This window comes from Drosophila eugracilis, unplaced genomic scaffold (genome assembly GCF_018153835.1).
Source record: "Drosophila eugracilis isolate 14026-0451.02 unplaced genomic scaffold, ASM1815383v1 contig_1197, whole genome shotgun sequence".
Taxonomy (NCBI): domain Eukaryota; kingdom Metazoa; phylum Arthropoda; class Insecta; order Diptera; family Drosophilidae; genus Drosophila; species Drosophila eugracilis.
Genome location: NW_024571981.1, coordinates 3,744,860 through 3,764,187, shown reverse-complemented (window position 1 = coordinate 3,764,187; position 19,328 = coordinate 3,744,860). Strand labels below are relative to the sequence as shown.

The 19,328-nt window shown below is 36.7% G+C and overlaps 1 protein-coding gene across 5 annotated transcripts in view; it reads right to left on the bottom strand.

Annotated features, from left to right (window-relative positions):
- The window catches only part of LOC108105660 (fasciclin-3), a 73,645-nt gene extending 54,538 nt beyond the window's left edge, over nt 1–19,107 (bottom strand). For 4 of the 5 annotated variants that reach the window (XM_017212349.2, XM_041818314.1, XM_017212346.2 and 1 more), the window contains exon 1: nt 18,463–19,107. In XM_017212349.2, coding sequence (XP_017067838.2) covers nt 18,463–18,505 — 43 coding nt within the window. In that variant the 5' untranslated portion in view covers nt 18,506–19,107. The remainder of the gene's footprint in view (nt 1–18,462) is intronic. The other variant, XM_017212352.2, reaches the window with a different exon arrangement.
- Nucleotides 19,108–19,328: the final 221 nt, after the last annotated feature.

Genomic DNA, 19,328 nt, shown 5'->3' with positions numbered 1-19,328 from the left:
TTAGGGATTATCTGCCGGATGCCGGAAGGCCAGATGGGCAAATGGTTCAGACAGGACAAAAAAATATTTCGAAGTTATAACTCTGTTTAACTTTTTATTTTTTTGTGGGCTTTAAAAGAAAGCTTTGTTTTTTAATCTGATAGCATAAATATTTTCGTTTTTTTTTAAAGCGTCAACATTAATTATTTCAATGGATTTTTGTTACTAATCGATATTTGGTTTGATTTGATTTTATTTTAAAATGAATTTTAAATTATTGGTTTCGCAATTTCATTACCATATTTTTGTAACATATCGAAGATTAAAAGACAATTTTGAAAAAAAAGACGGGATTATTCATTTTTTTGTTTTGTCTTGTAAAAGATTACAAGCTTATAATCATTGAATTTAGTTATTTTTAGTTTTACATATTTTTCTTACCCAATAACTTTTTAGGATTTCTTAAATAGTTTTGAATTTTTTTCGGCGAATCTTTTAAAATAACTCTAGTGTGCACTCCATTTCCGGTTGTTTTTTTGCTCTTCTGCGATATTCTTATTTTTTTCTTAAGCAATTTGTTTCTAATTGCTGGTAATTGTCTTTCCTTCCCCGTCCGCCCTGGTTTTCTCTTTCTCTATGAACAATTCGCAACAGCTGCGAGACCCAGAGACCCACAAAACTGAGGCAGCAACAAAAAGTAGCATGTAATAGCAAATTATGTTGCAATTACAAAAGCAACGCAAAAGCAAAGCGAAAACAACATGAACAACGGGTAAACTGAGAAAAAGTTTAACAACAGCACATGTAGAGGATCCCCGGTGCCCCCAACTCGCCCCCCTAAAACAGAGTTCTCTCGGAATTTTTGCAACAACCTAATTGTTTTTATTTTTTTTTTTTTTTTATTTTCTGGTTGTTTCTCTTGGTTTGGCTAAAACTTCATTCAGGCAATAGATACGTAAACACGAAAACGAAAAATTACAAAAAAGAGGTAAAAATAAACCAACAGCTAAATTGCAGGAAATTGTCAAGTGACTCTCTAAGCATTTTGGTTCCACCTTGAATACGGACTTAATCGATTTGAAACTGAAAAAGAAACAAACGCCTACACAGCAACAAACTAAGGCAAACAATTTAATTCCAGTCAATTAAAAGAGACAGTTCAGAGAGCTTTTAATTGACCTTCTTGGGTAAAAAGCACTTGTCAACTTGATCAATGTCATTACAACAATAACCGCAACATTAAACAACATAAGCCTCACGAATTATCAGTACAACTTTCGCCACAAAATGCAGAAAAAAATTCAGACGGAAGCAATTCATAATTGTAAGTTAAGACTTTTCGTCGAGGGAACATTCTTCTTGTTTTTGCTATCATATTCCCTCACGTTTTTTATGTATTTTTCTTGATAATTAATTCACCTTTTTTGTGTTTTCTCATAATTATTATGCAGAAGTATGAGTTCCTACCATACAGTTAACTTTTGTTTTACCTAAGTTCCGAAAAAGTTAAGTTAAAAGAAAACATTCATTAACATGAAAATTTGTTAAGGCTAAAGAAAATATTTAAATCATTGACCAAGAATGAAGGTAAATGAAATCATGGTGTTGGGCTTGAGAAAGAATCTGATATTTCTGGCTTGCTTGTTTGGTTTTTTTTTTTTCATGTTTGTGGTGATGAGAAAGCTAAAATTTGGATTATTTGGGGCATTGACTTCGTTTCACATAAGTAGCCAGCGAATCGCCTTAGTCATGTTTTTTTTTTATTGAGGGGATTACTCCACGCATCCTAACGGTCAGTTGAGAACTACATATCACCATTATTAATAAACCTCTTTTCGTGTTCTGATTTTCTAAGCAATTGTTTTCTTGGGAATTTTCATAGATGAATTGCTTGCATTTGGAAATTTTAATGTGATTTTTGTAATCAGATTACAATTTGTATTTTTATAGCTGTTGCTTTGGGTTTGTGCCTTTTCTTTCACCTTTTACTTGCAAGTTTCTCTGAACTCTGCATTTAATAGGTTTTCCTCTTTGAGCAATCAAATTGTTCGTTGATTGAGAATCACATAAATCAATTGCTTTAAAATCAAATTCTCAAGATGGCTAATGAATGCTTTAACCCATTTCAATCAACGCCTTGTCAAATCAGAACGGAAATATTTTATAAACATTTTCATAAAAACCCAACGAAGAATAAATCGAATAAACAATGACAGCCGCAAAGGAGACAACCGCAGATGGCATAGGAATTAAAGGAAATTAAATTGAGCAGGCAACAAAAACATAAATCGACAGAGAAGTTGCCATTGTTTATACCTATTCGATGTAGTTTTTATTGTTGACGATGGTGGTGTTGCATGTTTCTTGTCAGTCGCCATTGATGGATAAACAAAGCGAAATGCAAAACTAAACCACAGTAAAAAAAAAAGGAACAGAGAACGACAAAGATGCATAAACAAAAAGAACAAACAGCATGCAGCCCACTTGAGAGAAAGGCACTTGTGTGTATGCCACACATGCCAAATGAAACATGCCACTGGATGACTGAGATGCAGATACAACGACACACAGATGCAGATACAATTGGAGAAAGGGGAGCGAAAATGAGAACGATTGGAGAATGTCGAACTGTATCCGAGGAGTGATTCCGGCTGCCTGCCAAGCGGAACTTCTGTGGATGTCGAGAATGATAAGAGGCTGCGGCATGGGGCGTGGATCTGCTAGATTCAATTGTCACTACTCCTATTTACCCTCCCTATTATTCAGAGATTTATGTAACGCCCCCTAAAAACAAGAAAAGTACTAACCCAAGAGGATGCAACATGTCGAGTCTCTAGATCATGACTAATTGGGGTATAATAAATTTTGTTTGCAAATCCACATACACAGAGAAGCCATGCTAAAAAGAAATGTTAAAACTCGAAGTTTCTTATTTCTTTTTTACTTAATTTAAAGTAATGATATTATTATAACTAGGACAAACAAGCCATATAAGAACTTGTTTGTAAATTAAAGCCAAAAATAGGTTTAATTTACTAGAAAAGTTCCACTGTATCAGCGAATCTGACAGTTGCAAAACCCCACTTGGCATGCAAAGCTCGGCACTTGTCTGGCACTCAAGTGGTATCATTCCAAACTCCCCTTTTTCCCAGTTTTCATCCAAACCCATACACATACCCATCACAATTGGCATTCTTCAAAAAATTCCTCACTCACCCTCACCGAAGCTTTTCCCTTCACATTTTTGTTTTCCATTTCCTGGGAGTGCAATCAATAAATATTTTTCCTTGAAATTAAACAGGGTTTACATTGTGGGCGAGAGGCGGGCACATCAGTAAAACAATCAAAATACAAATAATGAAGAATAATGAGCACAAAAGGGCTGCATGGTAAACAGAAGGCAGAAAAACCTGAAAGATGCAAGATGGGCACTGTCTGTGTGAAGTGTTTACAGAACGGAGAGAGCTTCAGATCGTCGGGTTGCATCGATATCTGGGGAAAATGGGAGGCCCTTAAAATGCATCGATTTATTTTCACTTCTATTTATAGATATGGAAATGTGTTCAGAGATTATCAGGGGAAAAGTATTGGATCAATCATGACATATGATTACGAAAGAGAAGCGTGAAAATATATGTCAGAGATATTAAAAGACTTTACTCTTTAGCGAGACCAAATACCCCAAAAAATTACAATGTGTTGAGGACATTTAAAATGTAAATTATGACATTAAAACTTTGGAAATTAATTATGAAAATAAATGTAATGTAATATCTATTTTTCACAAATATTTTATAGCTGAAAACCAATTTCACCAGACAAACTCTATTTAACCCTCGCGTTCAAGCGAAAGGCCAACACGAACCAAATTCAATTTGAAAATAATAAACCCTTTATGTAAAACCCGCTACGAAGCACCAGTCTAACCACTAACCCAATAAAAAATTAAAGGGTTAAACCTCAGACCCTCCTTATCCACCCGACACGCCACAAATCCCAAACCAATTTCGTTACTCGGAAATTTATATATGGCAAATAAATATTTTTTAGACATTCTACTATTTATTTTTGTGTTTGCCCGCGCTCTGGCCATTGTTATTTGCGTTTGATTTTTATGTGTTTTTAATGGGAAATAAAAATGAAATCATGTGTGCAACAGATTGTGGTTCCACCCACTGCTAAGCCCAACATTCTAAATCACTGTATTGAGAATATTTTGTGGATTTGTTTCGCCCGTTTGCATTTTGTGTCACATTCGAAGCGACAGATTAAAAAAAGGAGACACCCGCACAACATTGAAAACATTTGCGGATTTTGGTTTTTGGGCTGCAAAACATTTGATTTTATTCGGTTGCAAGTCAATTGATTTGTCATGAGCCACCCGAAAATCCCAGTTTCTATAACCGCAATCGGTGAACGGTTGAAATTCAATTAGAGTTGACTTCAGTTTGTTACGTTATTTTTCGGGGCCCAGAAACTTTAATTGAATTGGGTGGTACTCTCTCTGTTTTTTTCTTTTCGATTTATCCCAAATGAAATTGCATAAAATTTTTGTTAAAGTTTTTGGTTGTGCCACGCCCCCAAACAAGATGTACTTAAACGATATCACAAGGCAAAAATCACGAAAAACCGCAGAGGAGTGAAAAAAATTGGCAGCCAAGGGAGCGAACGAAAACAAAAGCCGGAAAACAATTTGATGAAAGCGTACCGGTAAACTCTTGCTGAATAAGAAGGGGAGAGTTGGAAAAGTAAAGGGGGTGGGGAAATAGAAAGGTAACACTCACAGCTAGCTGAGTGAAGTTCAAACGAGGGCCAATGACATTTGCAGTTGCTGCACTTGATTGCAGTTGATTCGTAATCGTAATCGGATTGCAATTGCCTGCACTTGTTACAAACACGTGCTGAAACTAATTGAGGCCTGCACTGAGAAAAAAGAAAGGAAAATGTCGATTCGGATTTCACAGGGAAATATATACATCTATAAATCAATCAAAAAGTTACATGAAAAGGTTAAACCTTCGACCTTAAATAATTTCCTTGATTTTTCCTTTAGTGTACGCAAGCAATCATTAACAGTTACCAAATCCAATTGCTATTTGTGGATTTGGATTCGAAGTTCTTGAAAACTCCCAGCGGGACGTGTTAATGGCCGCAACCTTCCTGTTAATGAAAACCCCATGTGCTAGTGAACAAAAAAGATTTTCCGACTTTGGTTCAAAGATATTTATGACCTGCCTTCATGTGCGTGCGCCGCCTCACGCCTTTTGTTTTGCTTTAATTATGGGCGTGTTCGTTTGTTTTCCCTCCCATTCTGTTTACATTTCTCGCTCGAACTTCTCCTTAGCGAAAACGTAAACAATTGGGCATTTCCAAGCCAAACCGAAGAGCCTTCCACTTTCACGGGTTTCGGCTCGGTCAAACAGCTGTCAGCAGCCTAACATTTAAAATTTTAACTTCAAAATTTCTAAAAAACCAAAACAAAAAAAATCATTTTGAAGAAGTAAACGTTTTGTCGGCTTTTGTTTACAGCTCGCTTCCGCTTTTGAGTCGGTTTTCTGTTTACCAATTGTGACAGCAACTTTCTTTTTCAGCTCGTAGATTTTTCCTCTTTTTCACGGTTCGTGTCTCGTGTTGATGACATTTTCGAGAAGGTGATAATTCTTTTTTAATAGTTTTTCCGGCAGCCAGCTGCCAACAAGTGACATTTATTGTGAACGTGTCTGGCTTCCGAAATTTCCTCACAGAACTTTCGCTTCAGATACATAAATTTCGGGATCGACTTACGTGAGATCACTGAGGTTGGATCAAATCAATGGGAATATCTTGCTTACCTAGAAAAGAAATTGGAAATTCGAATGAATTAGTAAAGGAATTTTAAGAAGAAGTAGTTTAGCTTAATTTAAGGTTTTTTTGTTTAAGGTAAAATTTCAATCTTCCAGAAATAAAAAAGGCAGAATTTGGTTTTCATATAATTTTTGTTTTCTTGTATTAACTTTAAAGTTCCTTATATCAAGTTGTAATATTTAAAGAAAGTGCATCAGCTCTAACGGTTCCTTTAAGCCTAATTCAAATTAGTTTTTTTCCAAATCCATTAAAAGCTCTAACTGAAAGGAAAAACAGCTCCCAGCACATGACACTTGTTTTTCTATTCAATTGACAAATTGTTCTGCTACCCGAAATTCACCAAAAATATCTGTCACTCATCTATCAGTTGGTCAGCATTTGGTAAACTTCAATGCATTTCCTTTGCGTTCCTGGCGCCAACAAAATTTCATTTCGTTTCGCCTAGCTCGGTCGCATGCCCAATTTATAGACATTTCCCCCAAAAATGCAATACAGAAATTTTCTGGGGGAAATCCATCGTCACACATAGAGCCCGGGCCATGCCCGGATTTTCGCCCCATGGCTAAGAACACGTTTCATAGCCCACAATTGCTGGTCTGGTCGGGCTGAAATCTCGGCTAAAACGAGACCCACAAACTGCAGCTGCGATTTTTCCGCAAGGGGAAAATTGCGAAAACCGAAAACGGGACTAGCAACAGCAGTTTGATTAGAGCGACTCACACTCACGACCACTACGTGAATCATTTTCAATTAGTGCGATTGAGGCGGCGGCTGGTGAGTCAGTCGCTCGTTCTCCATTCATAAAAATGTTCAATGTCAGCGAAATGAAAGGAAAAAATTTTACGAGTACTATAACGTTTCGGAGAATGGCAATTATTTCTCACTTAAGAACGTCACAGGGTCTTATATCATCCGTAATTTCCATATTTTGGTTTTTCTTTGGCTTTTGCATAACTCATAACAGTGGCAATAATTACAACAAAAACCGCTAATTTGGAGGAGCCTAAAAAAAGGTTTCATTGCTAACGACCGCATTTATTTATGGTTTTTTTTTATGGGCACCGCAGAAAAATAGGAAAAAAATAGACCAAACTAGAACCACTTGGCCAAAAGTTGTTTGGCTTTTGTTGTGCTGCTGTCAAGCCAGTCGCTGAGTTTATGGCCGACCGTTAAATTGGTCTCGGTTGCAGCCGCTGTTTATCGCTGACAAAAAGGTTTTACTTGACCCAGTCAAGTGCGGAGCAGTCGGCTTCGGGCTGGGCCCACCAAACTAGGTCGATTTGCTTTGGCTTTGGCTTTAGAAGAGCCAACTTGCCGGAGTACTAGTTCTTTCTATACCGCAAAACGAAGATTTGTTTGTGCCAGCTATAGCTTATGTTGTCGCTGCACAAAGAAAAATTTGGTGAATTACTGGAGGAATATAACAAAAAGTTATATACTGTTGAGTATATATGATTTTATAGTTTTTCATTTCCTAAAAATATATATAAGCGAAAAGAAAATAAACGAAAACTCCACATAAAGCATTTCTTTCTGTGTACCTTTGTTACTACTGCAGCTGCTGGTGTAGCTGCTGTTTTGTAGTCAATGTTGCTGCTGTTGGCAGCCATAAGCAATTTTTTTTTCAGCTGTACTTGCTAGTGTTGCTGCTTTTGCCATTGCAGATTTTTAAGTTGCTGCTTAAAGGTTCAAACGTTGTTGGCCTTGATTTGCCAGTGGCTTGCTACTGGTCTTACTCTAATGCTCTTCGGACTTTTATCCCAACTTCTAAGCCTTCTTCTGCAGGGCTACTACTGCAATCGCTTAAGTGCAAGGAAAATTGAATTTGGGCACTTAATGACGTTTTACTGCCGGGTCAGCTCCAATCCCCTGGCCTTTCACTTTAGCCGGCTTCCAGTTAGTTAGGCGACAAAGTTGTAAACCATTTACGAGCCACTTGTTGTCTAGCAAAAGGAGGGGAAAAAATGCAACTTGTGGAGTGCGCAGATTGCAGAGCAAGTTAAGGCAAACTAGATTTCGAAAGATGCAAAAACTTGTTCTAAATGCTGCTGTTTAGCCTTGAAATCGCCGCGAACAAGCAAGTTCTAGTCAAGTTGAGTGATTCTAAGTTATCATAGTATAAGTTTGATGAAAAATATCTGCTTATTAAACAAAAATATTTGATGTGAAGCTTATACCCCATTGGCATTTAAAAATATAGTTGCTGTTGAGCGTTGATTTTGTTGATATTTAAATGAATCGAAAAATTTCCATTTTTCATAATCATAATCATACTACGATGATTTTTCAAGCAAAATCATAATATAAACATACAAATTATCGAGCTAAATTAGAAATGATTTCAGTAAAATTTGCACCGAACAATACACAGAGGCTGTGGCATAAAATAATTGCCATAATTCGATTATGAAAATAATTTTTCACTTAAACACATTTATAGATAATTTGAGCATATGCATAAAGTGCGTCTGCCACGGGAATTTGTATTTTTATCATATTACAAGCATAATTACAGCAATCAAATTTGACCAGACATTGCCGGTTAATAGAACAAATAAAAATCATAATCAATTCAGCTTAAATGCGTGAAATTTTTAAATTTTTTCATCGTCCACCATAATAGTATTTCCCATAGCTTTTATTTAGTCTGCAAACATTTTAATTACTCTTAGTTGGTGGGAGGTAAATGCATTTTTGGCCTGTTGAATTGCTCTCTTTTTAAAAAGTTTGTTTATAACTTTAATTCCGTATTATACTCGCATAGAGCGCTATGATTGGCGCAAACTTTTTGTCGGCACTGTAAATGCCAGTAAGCATTTCTACTGTCTGCCTTCAAGGTGAAAGTTGTTCTGCTTCTCGGTTGTAAAAGAGTTTTTTTTTTTGTGTGTGTGTGTATGTTGCCGCTTTTAATTACTAAATTAAATGCGGAAATTAGAAAAATGGAGAGTCAAATGCTTGTCTATGTTAAATATGAGAAAATTCCGTTTTAGGTGAATTTTATTACAAACACGATTTTGTTGGGAGAAAGTTTTCGGTTGGTTTTTGAAGGGTGTTGAAAATGAAATTGGAAATGTTTAAAGAAAACTGCAGAATCTTTAACTTGTGTTACGTTAGGCATTTCGTAATAGACTTATCTAAATAAAAATATATTTCATTGCTTGATATCATGCCGAAATTATTTCCTTATCAAAAGAACAAGGAGATAGCTTTGGTAAATTAATTTCTTAGTCTCTTATGCCACAACATTGCATTAATATTTAATTGGCATTGTTTGCCCTCAAGACATGTACCCTGCCCACTTTGGCTCATCCATCATCTAAACTTTTGCTCAGAGTTTCCCCCTCATAATCCAAACGCGACAAACTTGAACTTTTTCCTGCCATTCCTCCTTTTGTTTATCATTTCAGCCGCCAAGAAGTTTTCATTTAGTCGGTTGCCGGGGCCAAAAGTGGCAAATAAAAAATAGAATTTATATAAAGCCAAGTCGCTGACTGATAAATCCCGCAAATACTACGCGTACACAAACAAAGTAAACACTATCAACGTTGGCGAGACTCACACAAAAAAGCAGGAGAGTAAATGGGAATATTCATTCCGAGCGATAAGTTAGCAGGCGTGACTAAGCCCAAAGCTAGTTAAGAAAAAAAGACAGAGAAACTTTCAGCTGGCATTTTGCTCTCTCCACTATACATTTCTTTTTTATAGTTATTCTGTCTTGGCAAGCCCTTTTCCGCAAGTTTTATAAATTAAATGCCATAAAGTGAAAAACTTTCCTGCCTGCCTGACTCACCCACTCACACGCTCACTTTGAAAGTAATTACCTAAAAAATATGGTAGTAAAGCCTGTAGTCCAGGGGTAATTCCCATGAGAAGTGCGTGAGTTGTGAAATTTATTTAAATTTAATTTTAATTCTATGTGCTTTGCGGCCTGAATTGCAACCGCTTTTATGGCCAAAGCTTTTCACTTCTTTTTAGGGCCTAGTCACGCACGCCATTAAGTCGTAATGAAAACTTAATAAAGACATGAAAGTAAGCCGGGAAAACTCTTTTGCCAGGCTATCTGTACAAATCGAAGAATGAGTTTGCATATCGAAAATCCACCTGGTGTAATTTCCCCAACCGTTTGAATTGACATGTTAATATGCTAACATCAATCCTAATCTCGGTCGAGTCAGTCTGTCAATCTTTGTGTACAGTGGAGGCTATTGTCTGGCCAATAAATGAGTAAATGACAGGCACACACACCCACGCTTATGTGCGGCTGTAAAGACACCAGTAAATCGGGATAACCAGTAGCAGTACACAGAGAGAAATAAGGGCTTTTATGTACCTTAGGTTAAAGCTGAAATTTGATTATGGAAAAGAAAATATTTAATCTTACAATCGTTGTGTTAAGTGTTTTATATTACATCGAGAAATAATATGAAAATTAGCACTATTTCTTTCAGTGTACCAGTTACAGTAGCTAACCAGCCAGCTGACAACTGTTTTGTTGCACGAACGTCGGACATTTATCAAATTAAACAGAGTTTTGAGGGAGATGGCTGAGATTGCCTGCACACAGGAACACTGGGAACACTTGTTTGTGCGGCCAAGGTGTGGATTCAACCCCCTTAGTCCACAAACCCCTCTGTGAAATGAGAGTTAAGCTCAACAATGGAGGGATAACGAGCCTCTGGCATGTCATCTCATCTCCACTCTTCAAATTGGCACTGCCCAACCGCTTTAATTGCTAGCCATACAAATTTAGACATTTATGGTTAGTTCTATCCACAGTACAGATTATCATTAGCAAAAGAAAAATCTGAAGATAGTAAATGATTTTAAATTATGTGTTTGGTGTGGGTAACTATTAGTTATGGCTTGTTGAAACGCACTCATAAATTTTAAGGAAATGGTAATAAATAACAGAAAGAATAAAACTACTATAAATGTGCTAAAACCTGTCTGGATAATTGATTTTTTCATTGTATTTTTGTATTTTTATCCATAAATACAAAAATAAATACTTGTTCATATCGCCAATAAATATTTTATTTTAGTAATAAAATATATGGGTTAAATCTGAACCGCTTTCAAATTTCCATCATAAGAGTTGTTACCTTTTTTACCAATTAATAAGAATAAAAGCTCTATATAGTAATCTATAAAAATAAAGTAGCCCACTTCCTTTTTAATTTTTTTCCGTGCACAATAAGCTTGACTTGTTCAAGATCTGGGTTCAGGAACCACGCCCAAGTCGAACCCCAAAAAGTAAATAAAATTAAATGGGTCAAAACTGAAACCTGAAACGAAACTGTCAAATTGGTGGCTCCCATGAAGGAGAATGGTGGAGGGAAGGTGCCAACGAGGGGGGCACACACACAGACCTTTTACGAAACGTATTTCTGTATTTTCTTGTATTTTTTTTTTGTTGAAAAGTCAAACAGCAAGATGCGAACAAAAAAGTTGAGCAAATACAACGTGCAGGCAATACAAATATAAAATAATTAACTTTAACAATTCTCTCACACACGCCCTCTCTTTTTTACTCTCTTTGGCTGCCAACACCCATTAAATAAACAAAAAAAAAAAAGTAAAATAAAAAACCAGAAGTGAGCAACAACAGAACCAAATAAAAGGCAATAATGTAGAACGAGGAGAAAAAACCAACAATAATAACTGTTAAAAATATTAACACACAAACACACAGTCATGCCAATCATTGCGCATGTGTGCGTGCTTTGGTTTTTACGCTTGAAAGAGAAAAGACTGTGGCAAATTAAAAAAATCAAAAACAAAAGCAAAAGCAGCAAAAAGAGCGTTGGAAATGCTTGTAGAAAAGGTTGGGAAATAAAAACACCAAGTAATAATGAACAAAAATGGAAACTAGTTGGAACAGCTAGCCGACAACATGAAAACTCAAATAAAATAAAAATAAAAAATCAAACTGAAAAACAGCACTAAAACCGGTTCGTGAGCTACTAGACGCTGTGTATCCGTGAGATACTCAGATACGAAATTAAAAATCCAAAGAGAGCGAGAGGAACCAGAAACTTTAGCATTTTCTGAGATGTATGGTAAAAGATTGTTCGTTTTGTTCGAAGCTTTTGTTCCGAGCCAACTGATGAATAAGGAGAGGTCTGCGGGGAGTTCATACCAAGAAATGGTTATAAGGCCAATGAATGGCTCTGTTGGGAAGCCAAGTCTCTGAACTTTTAGATGAAGATTTTGGACCTGTTGCTAGGTTCTAGAACCAAGAGTGGGGGCAATGGTATGGTAAAGTCAGGTTATTTTTTATAAGGCCATTATACTGGATTACATCATTTAAACGTAATTAAAACTGAACTCATAATGTAATCTGTTCCTATGATAGCTGTACTTTAAAGGTTTCATATATTTGGCACTTTTATATAATTTGAATCGACTTTTATAACATGCTTTATGTGCATAAGTTTCAAACCCAATTAAAGCTCATTGTGAGTCTTAAATGAATCCAATTATCGCATTCATCGAAACATGTTTTTATTGACAACAATCTGTTCCATTACTCCTTATAAATGGTTTTTACTCGCTTATTATTTCTGTTATAATTTCTTTAGCCGCAATTTTCTTTGTTTAATACCCATGCAAATCTGGAAAAAAAAACTTTTCATTTCTTTTCGCTGCAGCTCTTATTTTTATTTGATTGACTGTTTATCCATCTGTGAATGCAGCTTGATTATTGCGTTTAAGGTTTCGTATTTAACCTATTTTTTATACAGCCTAAATATGTTTAATTAATGGCAGTCATTTTCCGGCGTCAGTAATTTTTCCGCACGTCTGTTTTCGGACATTCATTTGTGTATCTGTGTTTGGCTGGGCGGTAAACAAATGCATTATGATTTGATATAATTAATAATTATAAATCCCCGCACAACATTATTTTCAATTATTTTGCACATTTGGGGTCAGCTTGAAACCTCAAACCAATGCAAAGCCAAAACCAAAACCCGAGGCCCCCAAAAGCGAGGCAATAAGTCAGTCGGTATGACGCATCATTCCATTCAATTTAGACATTCATGTAAATTTAATTAGAACTGCACATTTAATTAGTATACAAAAATCCCAAAACCACACCCACGCCCTCGTATTACAGATTATGATTTAATGCACCAATTATAGAGCATTTTGAGTTTTCCTTCAATCGGTCAGTTGATGGCGAGACATAATAGAATAGAAAAATCATGTTCAAATATTGATTCAATTTCCCGTAGAGAAAGAGAGGTCATGTGCTAGATGAATCTAAAGCGACGTGAGTGCATCTGTTTAGCAATTTCGATATTGATGAAATTTTAATTGAATTTATGGCCAAATATGTGTGGGGCAGTAAGCCGAAAGATCGTATTACGGTGCGTACATTCTAGGCAGTGCAATAATATTACATTTCCAATTAGGTAATGCTCAACAATGGAATGAAAGCAATAAAAAAGCTAGCAAAATTACAAGGATTTAATAAATAGAAATTTATGAATATCTTTTGAATTGAATTTTAGATTGACTTGAATTGCAGTTTTCATTTTCAATACTTTAGTGACCCCTTCTACTATTATCAACATTTAGCAGGGAGCTCGTGAATGTGTTCGTTAGCTGATAAGGGACACTGTATACGCCTTTCCTCCCACCGCAAACACACTTACTCGTACAACCCACATAAACCTTATCTAATCGTCCACATTTTCCCCATGCGACCCAAACAAAAACAGAACCAGAATACAGAGCAACTTCTGGATGTATATCATGCAACTCAAATTGCAGGTTGGTCTATTGCAGGTGATATACACTAAAAAACTGTATTCTTCATTTTGTGTTATTACATTTAACTGAACGAAAAATGTTTTCAATTTTTTTGTACTTAATACTTACTTTGTACTTTAATTCTTAAGAACTTGCTAACTATATATAATATTTATATTTAAGTTGATACATATTTTAATATTTTATATTTATCAAAAATTATTTCATTTAAAAATAATAATATCTAATTTCTCAGTGTACATCTTATCAATAGCCCGAATCATGACCCAAATCAAAGCCAACTGCATTGAGCACAAATAAAAAGAAGCAATGAAACAGTGTAATAGCCAAACAAACCTGACACAATTCTCCGAGACTGACTAACATCGAGAGATATAGAAACAGAGAGAGCGGGGATATCGAAAATGAAGTCAATCAAGCGGTTCTCTATACATGTGAAATTAGTCGATTACTGTTTTTGTATACCAGCTGAATGAGTAACCTGCCCAGCTTATGAATCACCACAGCCGCAGAATAAATAATATTCTCTTCTAAATAAAGAAAAACAATAATTGCAATTATCATCGCAGCCGTACACTTGCGCATAAATAGCTATGACATTAAAAATGGATTGTGTAAGCTGTGGTTTTCTTAAACAGGGGAGTCACTTATAAATAGGAAGTACAATGGGACGTGCTGATAACCACAAATTCGAGAATTTAGGGCACCTATATATATGATGTGAAACTAAGCTTATAAGTCACCCACAAAAAATCCCAAAAGTCAATGAGTCGTTATAGGATAATGCAGTTTGCCTTATCTAAGAACTGAGAATAAAATATTTACTTACACAAATTTAAGTAATTTTTATGTTTGTATATACTTTTTTCGAATTAAGAATATTTTTTTAAAACCTTTTTTTTGAAATCCTACCCTTATAAATTTATCTCTTTGATCAGTAAGTACCTTGAAAAAACCTTTATATTTTGTCTTCCCTTCTAGCCCTTTAAAATTGTACGTCTTGGCTTATTTTGGCCACGTTTTCACGCTTTTGGTACGTGCTCATAAAGACAATACCGTGCCGCCGAATCGATCAAAAGTTCGCTTCATTGTGCTCGAGACTCGCACACTTGTTTGCAGTAGCAGCCCGAAAAACAGTTTCGAGGAAAACGGGAAACTTTTCCATGAGCTGTGCAACTTTCTGCCGGTTTTCCCTTCTTTATTGTCTTTTCAACTGTTTTGTCGTGCGGCAGAGGAGCAGAATAAATAGGGTAGATCCCCATTATATTTAATTTGCCTGGCATACGCTTAGTCAATATCGCACTTCTTCCATCTCTTTTTGGCCCGAAAATTCCAACATGGCCCAAAGCGTTGCCAACTTCCTGGGCATGCACACACTTTTACATACAGACAGACAAACATGCAGATAAGCATTTACACATATACATATACAAAAGGATGCATTCAAAGAGTTGTTGTTGACATTGTTCAGTCATTTTTCAGCAAATTAGTCATGAAATTGTGCATTTCTATTTGTCTCTCACCCTAAATTGGAAATTTCGTTAATAAAAATTGCCCGCCAGCGATTATTTGGCAATATATAAGTGTTGATATGGAAAATGGCGAAAATCGAACTGAAAAGTGATACAACGAATTTGGCTAACAAATCAATTCATTTGGAATGGGAAAAATGTTGACATTTTTGGCCAGAAAATTGACTGTTAAACTAAGGCTTAATAAACATTGAAGTTTTAATTAAAGCGGGTTTTCAAATTATATGTATTTCTTCTGTGAAAATTGTACCAATATATTTTAAGATATTGGTACCTCACCCAGATCATTGGAATGTATTTAAACCGCTTGAAAATTATAAATAAATTGATAGCGGAAGCAAACTTGAAATTGAATCTGTCGACGAAACAATAGAACAAAATTACTCCCTAAATTACAAAAACGAATACATTTTGTATGTAAGTTCTCATCCATAAATCAAAGATTGATTAGAGACTTACAATCCAAGCAAACAATTAAAATGCGGAAGAAAAGCATTTGAGAGAAGCCCGTTAGCAATTCACCGCCTTTTCCTTCCTCACTCACACAAAATGGAAGAAAACTCCCGCTTTTCATTAAGGGAATACCTTTCGGAAAACTAAAGCCCCCAGTGCGATAAAGCTTTTGTGTCCTTTGGCCAGTTCTCTTTCGGAACGTTTCAGTTACTGCAAAATTTTCAGTTGGTCGCTCGGACGCTTTTTTGTTGACCAGGTAGCAAAGCAAAAAGCCAAAATGAAACGATGTTATGAATATGAATGAGAGACGGAGGAGCTTGCCCTTCTCTGCGATTCCCATTGCAATTACCATAGGTAGAAAAAGAGTTGAAAATTATGTATGTCATGGGTGGGATGGGTTGGATTGGATTCCCAAAAAAAGGAAATTTTGATATAGATGCAGTCACAGTTTTGCAGTAACAGTCACTGGTCGAGTCACATTTAGAACCGGCAAACCGGGCAAATACTGCACGTATTTAATTCAATGCCCGGATTTTTTGTTACCAGCTGGCATATACGTACATATACAAATATAGCATAGAACATGCCTCAATTGGTGGCCATTAAAATGCATAAATGCTGAACCGCTTTTTGTTCGCCCCTAGATGAGGCAGTCATAACTAAATACGTCACGACTAGAGTTCCTTTTGGCCATTTGAATTACTGTGAATGGGTTTTGGATGCAATGCCTTATTTACATGCTGCACATGTTGCAGTTCGTATCTCCTTCGTCTCCTTTTTTATAGTCCTCTGCACAAAGAGTATCCATGAAATTGAATGGGAAGTTTGCAAAGGAAATTGTGGTTGATTTTTATGTGGGTTCTGCTCATATAAATAGTGGTGAAAGTGGAGTGCCCCACATAAAGTTTATTTGTACTAAAAAAGGGCGATAGTTATTTTTTATACGGTCACGATTTTTAAATTTTATAAAATGTTTGGCAAGCGAAAAACTCTCTTTCTGTAATAATTTAAATGTATATTATAAAATATAAAAATATTGGGCTTATAAAAATATTACTTCCCAGTAAGTACATTCTATGGTTAAAGATTTCCTACATCGAACTCCCAACTGTGAATTCGGTTTTATCCCCAAAATTTTCTGTACATTTTTTAAGCGTATCCCTTGGATCGGCTAGCTGAATTTCCGGCCCGTTCCCATCTGAAAAAAGGGTCCAGGGTCCCATGGCCGGAGCTACATTAAACATTTATAATTGCAAGACAACAGCCAGCCGACAGTCAACTGATGCGATGTCTGCGATGCGTCAGTCCTATAAAAATGTAAAAGTATTCAGTGTGAAGTGCCAAAGCCCTGCTAGAAAAAGACGGCAACTGGCCGACAGAGAGAGATAGGAAGAAAGAGCTGAACCTGCAGTGGATTCCGTGCTTTATTTTTTGGTTTTTTGTGTGCAGTTTTTTGCATTTACATTTTCGTAAACCTTTGAAAGGTTGCAGCCTGGCGCAGGCTTAGCGACTGAATAAAATGCTGCTGTCTTAAAGTCACGTCATGTGGGTGGGTTCCAAGGGGGAGGGTTCTCAATTTAGAGGTTCCAGCAGAGGAGGGACTGCTGAAAGTGCCGAGGGGTTGTGGCAGTAATGAGACAGCTGCAAAAGCAACAGCTTCATGTACGGTGTGTTGTGTTAATGTTGTTAGGCTTTAGCATAAACCAGCATCTTCTTTTCAGCTAATGAGAAATCTGTCTCAGTTTCCCAGCTAGCTCTTACATATATCGTTCTCCCTCTTCACGGACGTAATAAGAGGGTACAAAATAATAAGCACGGGCTGAAACATTGAAGTATTTTAATTAAATAGAACCGACAGCGTTTTTTGGGCCTGGATGATAGCATAGAATTTATTTCCTCATTCGTACGTGGCACAAAGAGATGAAAGTAAGGCTCAAGTGGATACTGATGTTGTCTCTTAATTTCAAGGATGCATGCTAACACAAGTAGGGTTGTTGTTCAAAATATACTACAAAATAAGGGCTGACTAAAGACTAATTACAGTCAAGAGAATTACCATGTATATTCCAATATGTTCAAACTTTCCAAAAATACTTAAATAATTAAGAAATATAACAAAAAAAACAATAATTAAAAAAAATCATTAAATGTTTTTATTTGATTCGAACGAAAAAAGAGTAATAAACATCCTAATACCATCATAAAATCAATCAAACTTTTTATAGGCACACTAAGCTTCCTAACCCTCTCGCATATAAACACAGATGCCAATAAAAATCCATTAAAAAACAGCTACGAAAAAAAGTAGTTGATGAATCAGCTGCTGGCCAAGATCATAGGGACAAGCCCAATTCCAGTTACCAAAGAGTGGTTGACCTTTTCGACCGTTGTTCGCGCATGGCAAATGGCAGTTGTACCCAAAGCGAGAAAGGTCACACTTAACGCGAACACAGATTGAATACAGCTTCGGTCACACTCTGAGCATGCGCAGACGGAATTATGTGGCAAACGGGGTCAACCGCCAAAATAAGAGGAATAACTATCAATTTCATGGATATTATGACGGGAAACTTTTCACTCAATCATCACTTTCATATGGCCAACACTTTCCACCGCCCCGCGGCGCATTGTCGTGTCTCTCATCAATCAAGTTTACCGCTCAACTATTATATTATCATTCAGCTTGAGGTGAGAACACGTTTTAGGGGCATCTTTTCATATTTATAAATATATATATATGTATTTACTATATGTCTTTGTATCAGAGAGTAAGCTAAACTTTTTCACACATTTGCGCGGGTCTTAAACGGGCGCGTGATATCATCTCATGAGCGGGTCTTTGGCTTGACTTTTTCTCCAGCCAGTTGTTTATTCTTACCTGTTAAGATGGCTGCGAGACATATAAAAACGATCCGTGACATGATTTGGCTGCTGACTTCCTTTGGCTTCCTTTATTATATTTTTTTCTTCTTGAGAGAGCGTATGTGTGTGAGTGGTAATCCCGGGTTTATTTTTTTGGAGCTTCCTTATATGTATTTTTTTGATGTCACTCTGGCGTTAGGTTGCACTTGCTACAGCTTTTCATGCATAAAATATACGGCCAAGTACTTTTTCGGTGGCACTTTACAGCCGCTAAGGCTCTGGTTTATATTTTTTATATGATGTGTGTGTGTGTGTGCTTGTATGTTTTGGGGTGTGCAGTGTATGTTTTGTTTTTAACTCGTTGTATTACTATTTTAATTTAAGGGTATATCCGATCGGTTGGACTGAGCTAATCGAAGATTATGCCACAGTAATAAACACACACGGGCGCGTTGTTGGGCCAAATGCCTTTGGCAGTGATAGTGCTCAATGGCCGGCTAACTTAAACGGACGCAGGTTTATACGAATCCGAACCGAATCACGAAATCAAATCCCGAAATGCCGAACCCAAACAAGCCGAACGACCGATATGCCCACGCAAACCAAGAGCGACAGAGAGCGACTGATATGAGCAACAGTTACCAAACGACTGAATCCGCTCTGTGTTTATAAAGTTGCCAACCGCCCGTGGAACATGGGCAGCGCAGCGACGGCGACGCCGGCAGCTGTTGCGGCAGCGTCAGTGGCAGCGAACTCATGCGAACACCCGGCGTATGCGTTTTTACATATGCAGTCGCCGTCGACTGCGCTGCCTGGGTGTTGCATGTTGCCGCTGTATGTTGCTGCCGTTCGTCATAATGCTGTTAGTTGCTGCTGCTCTCA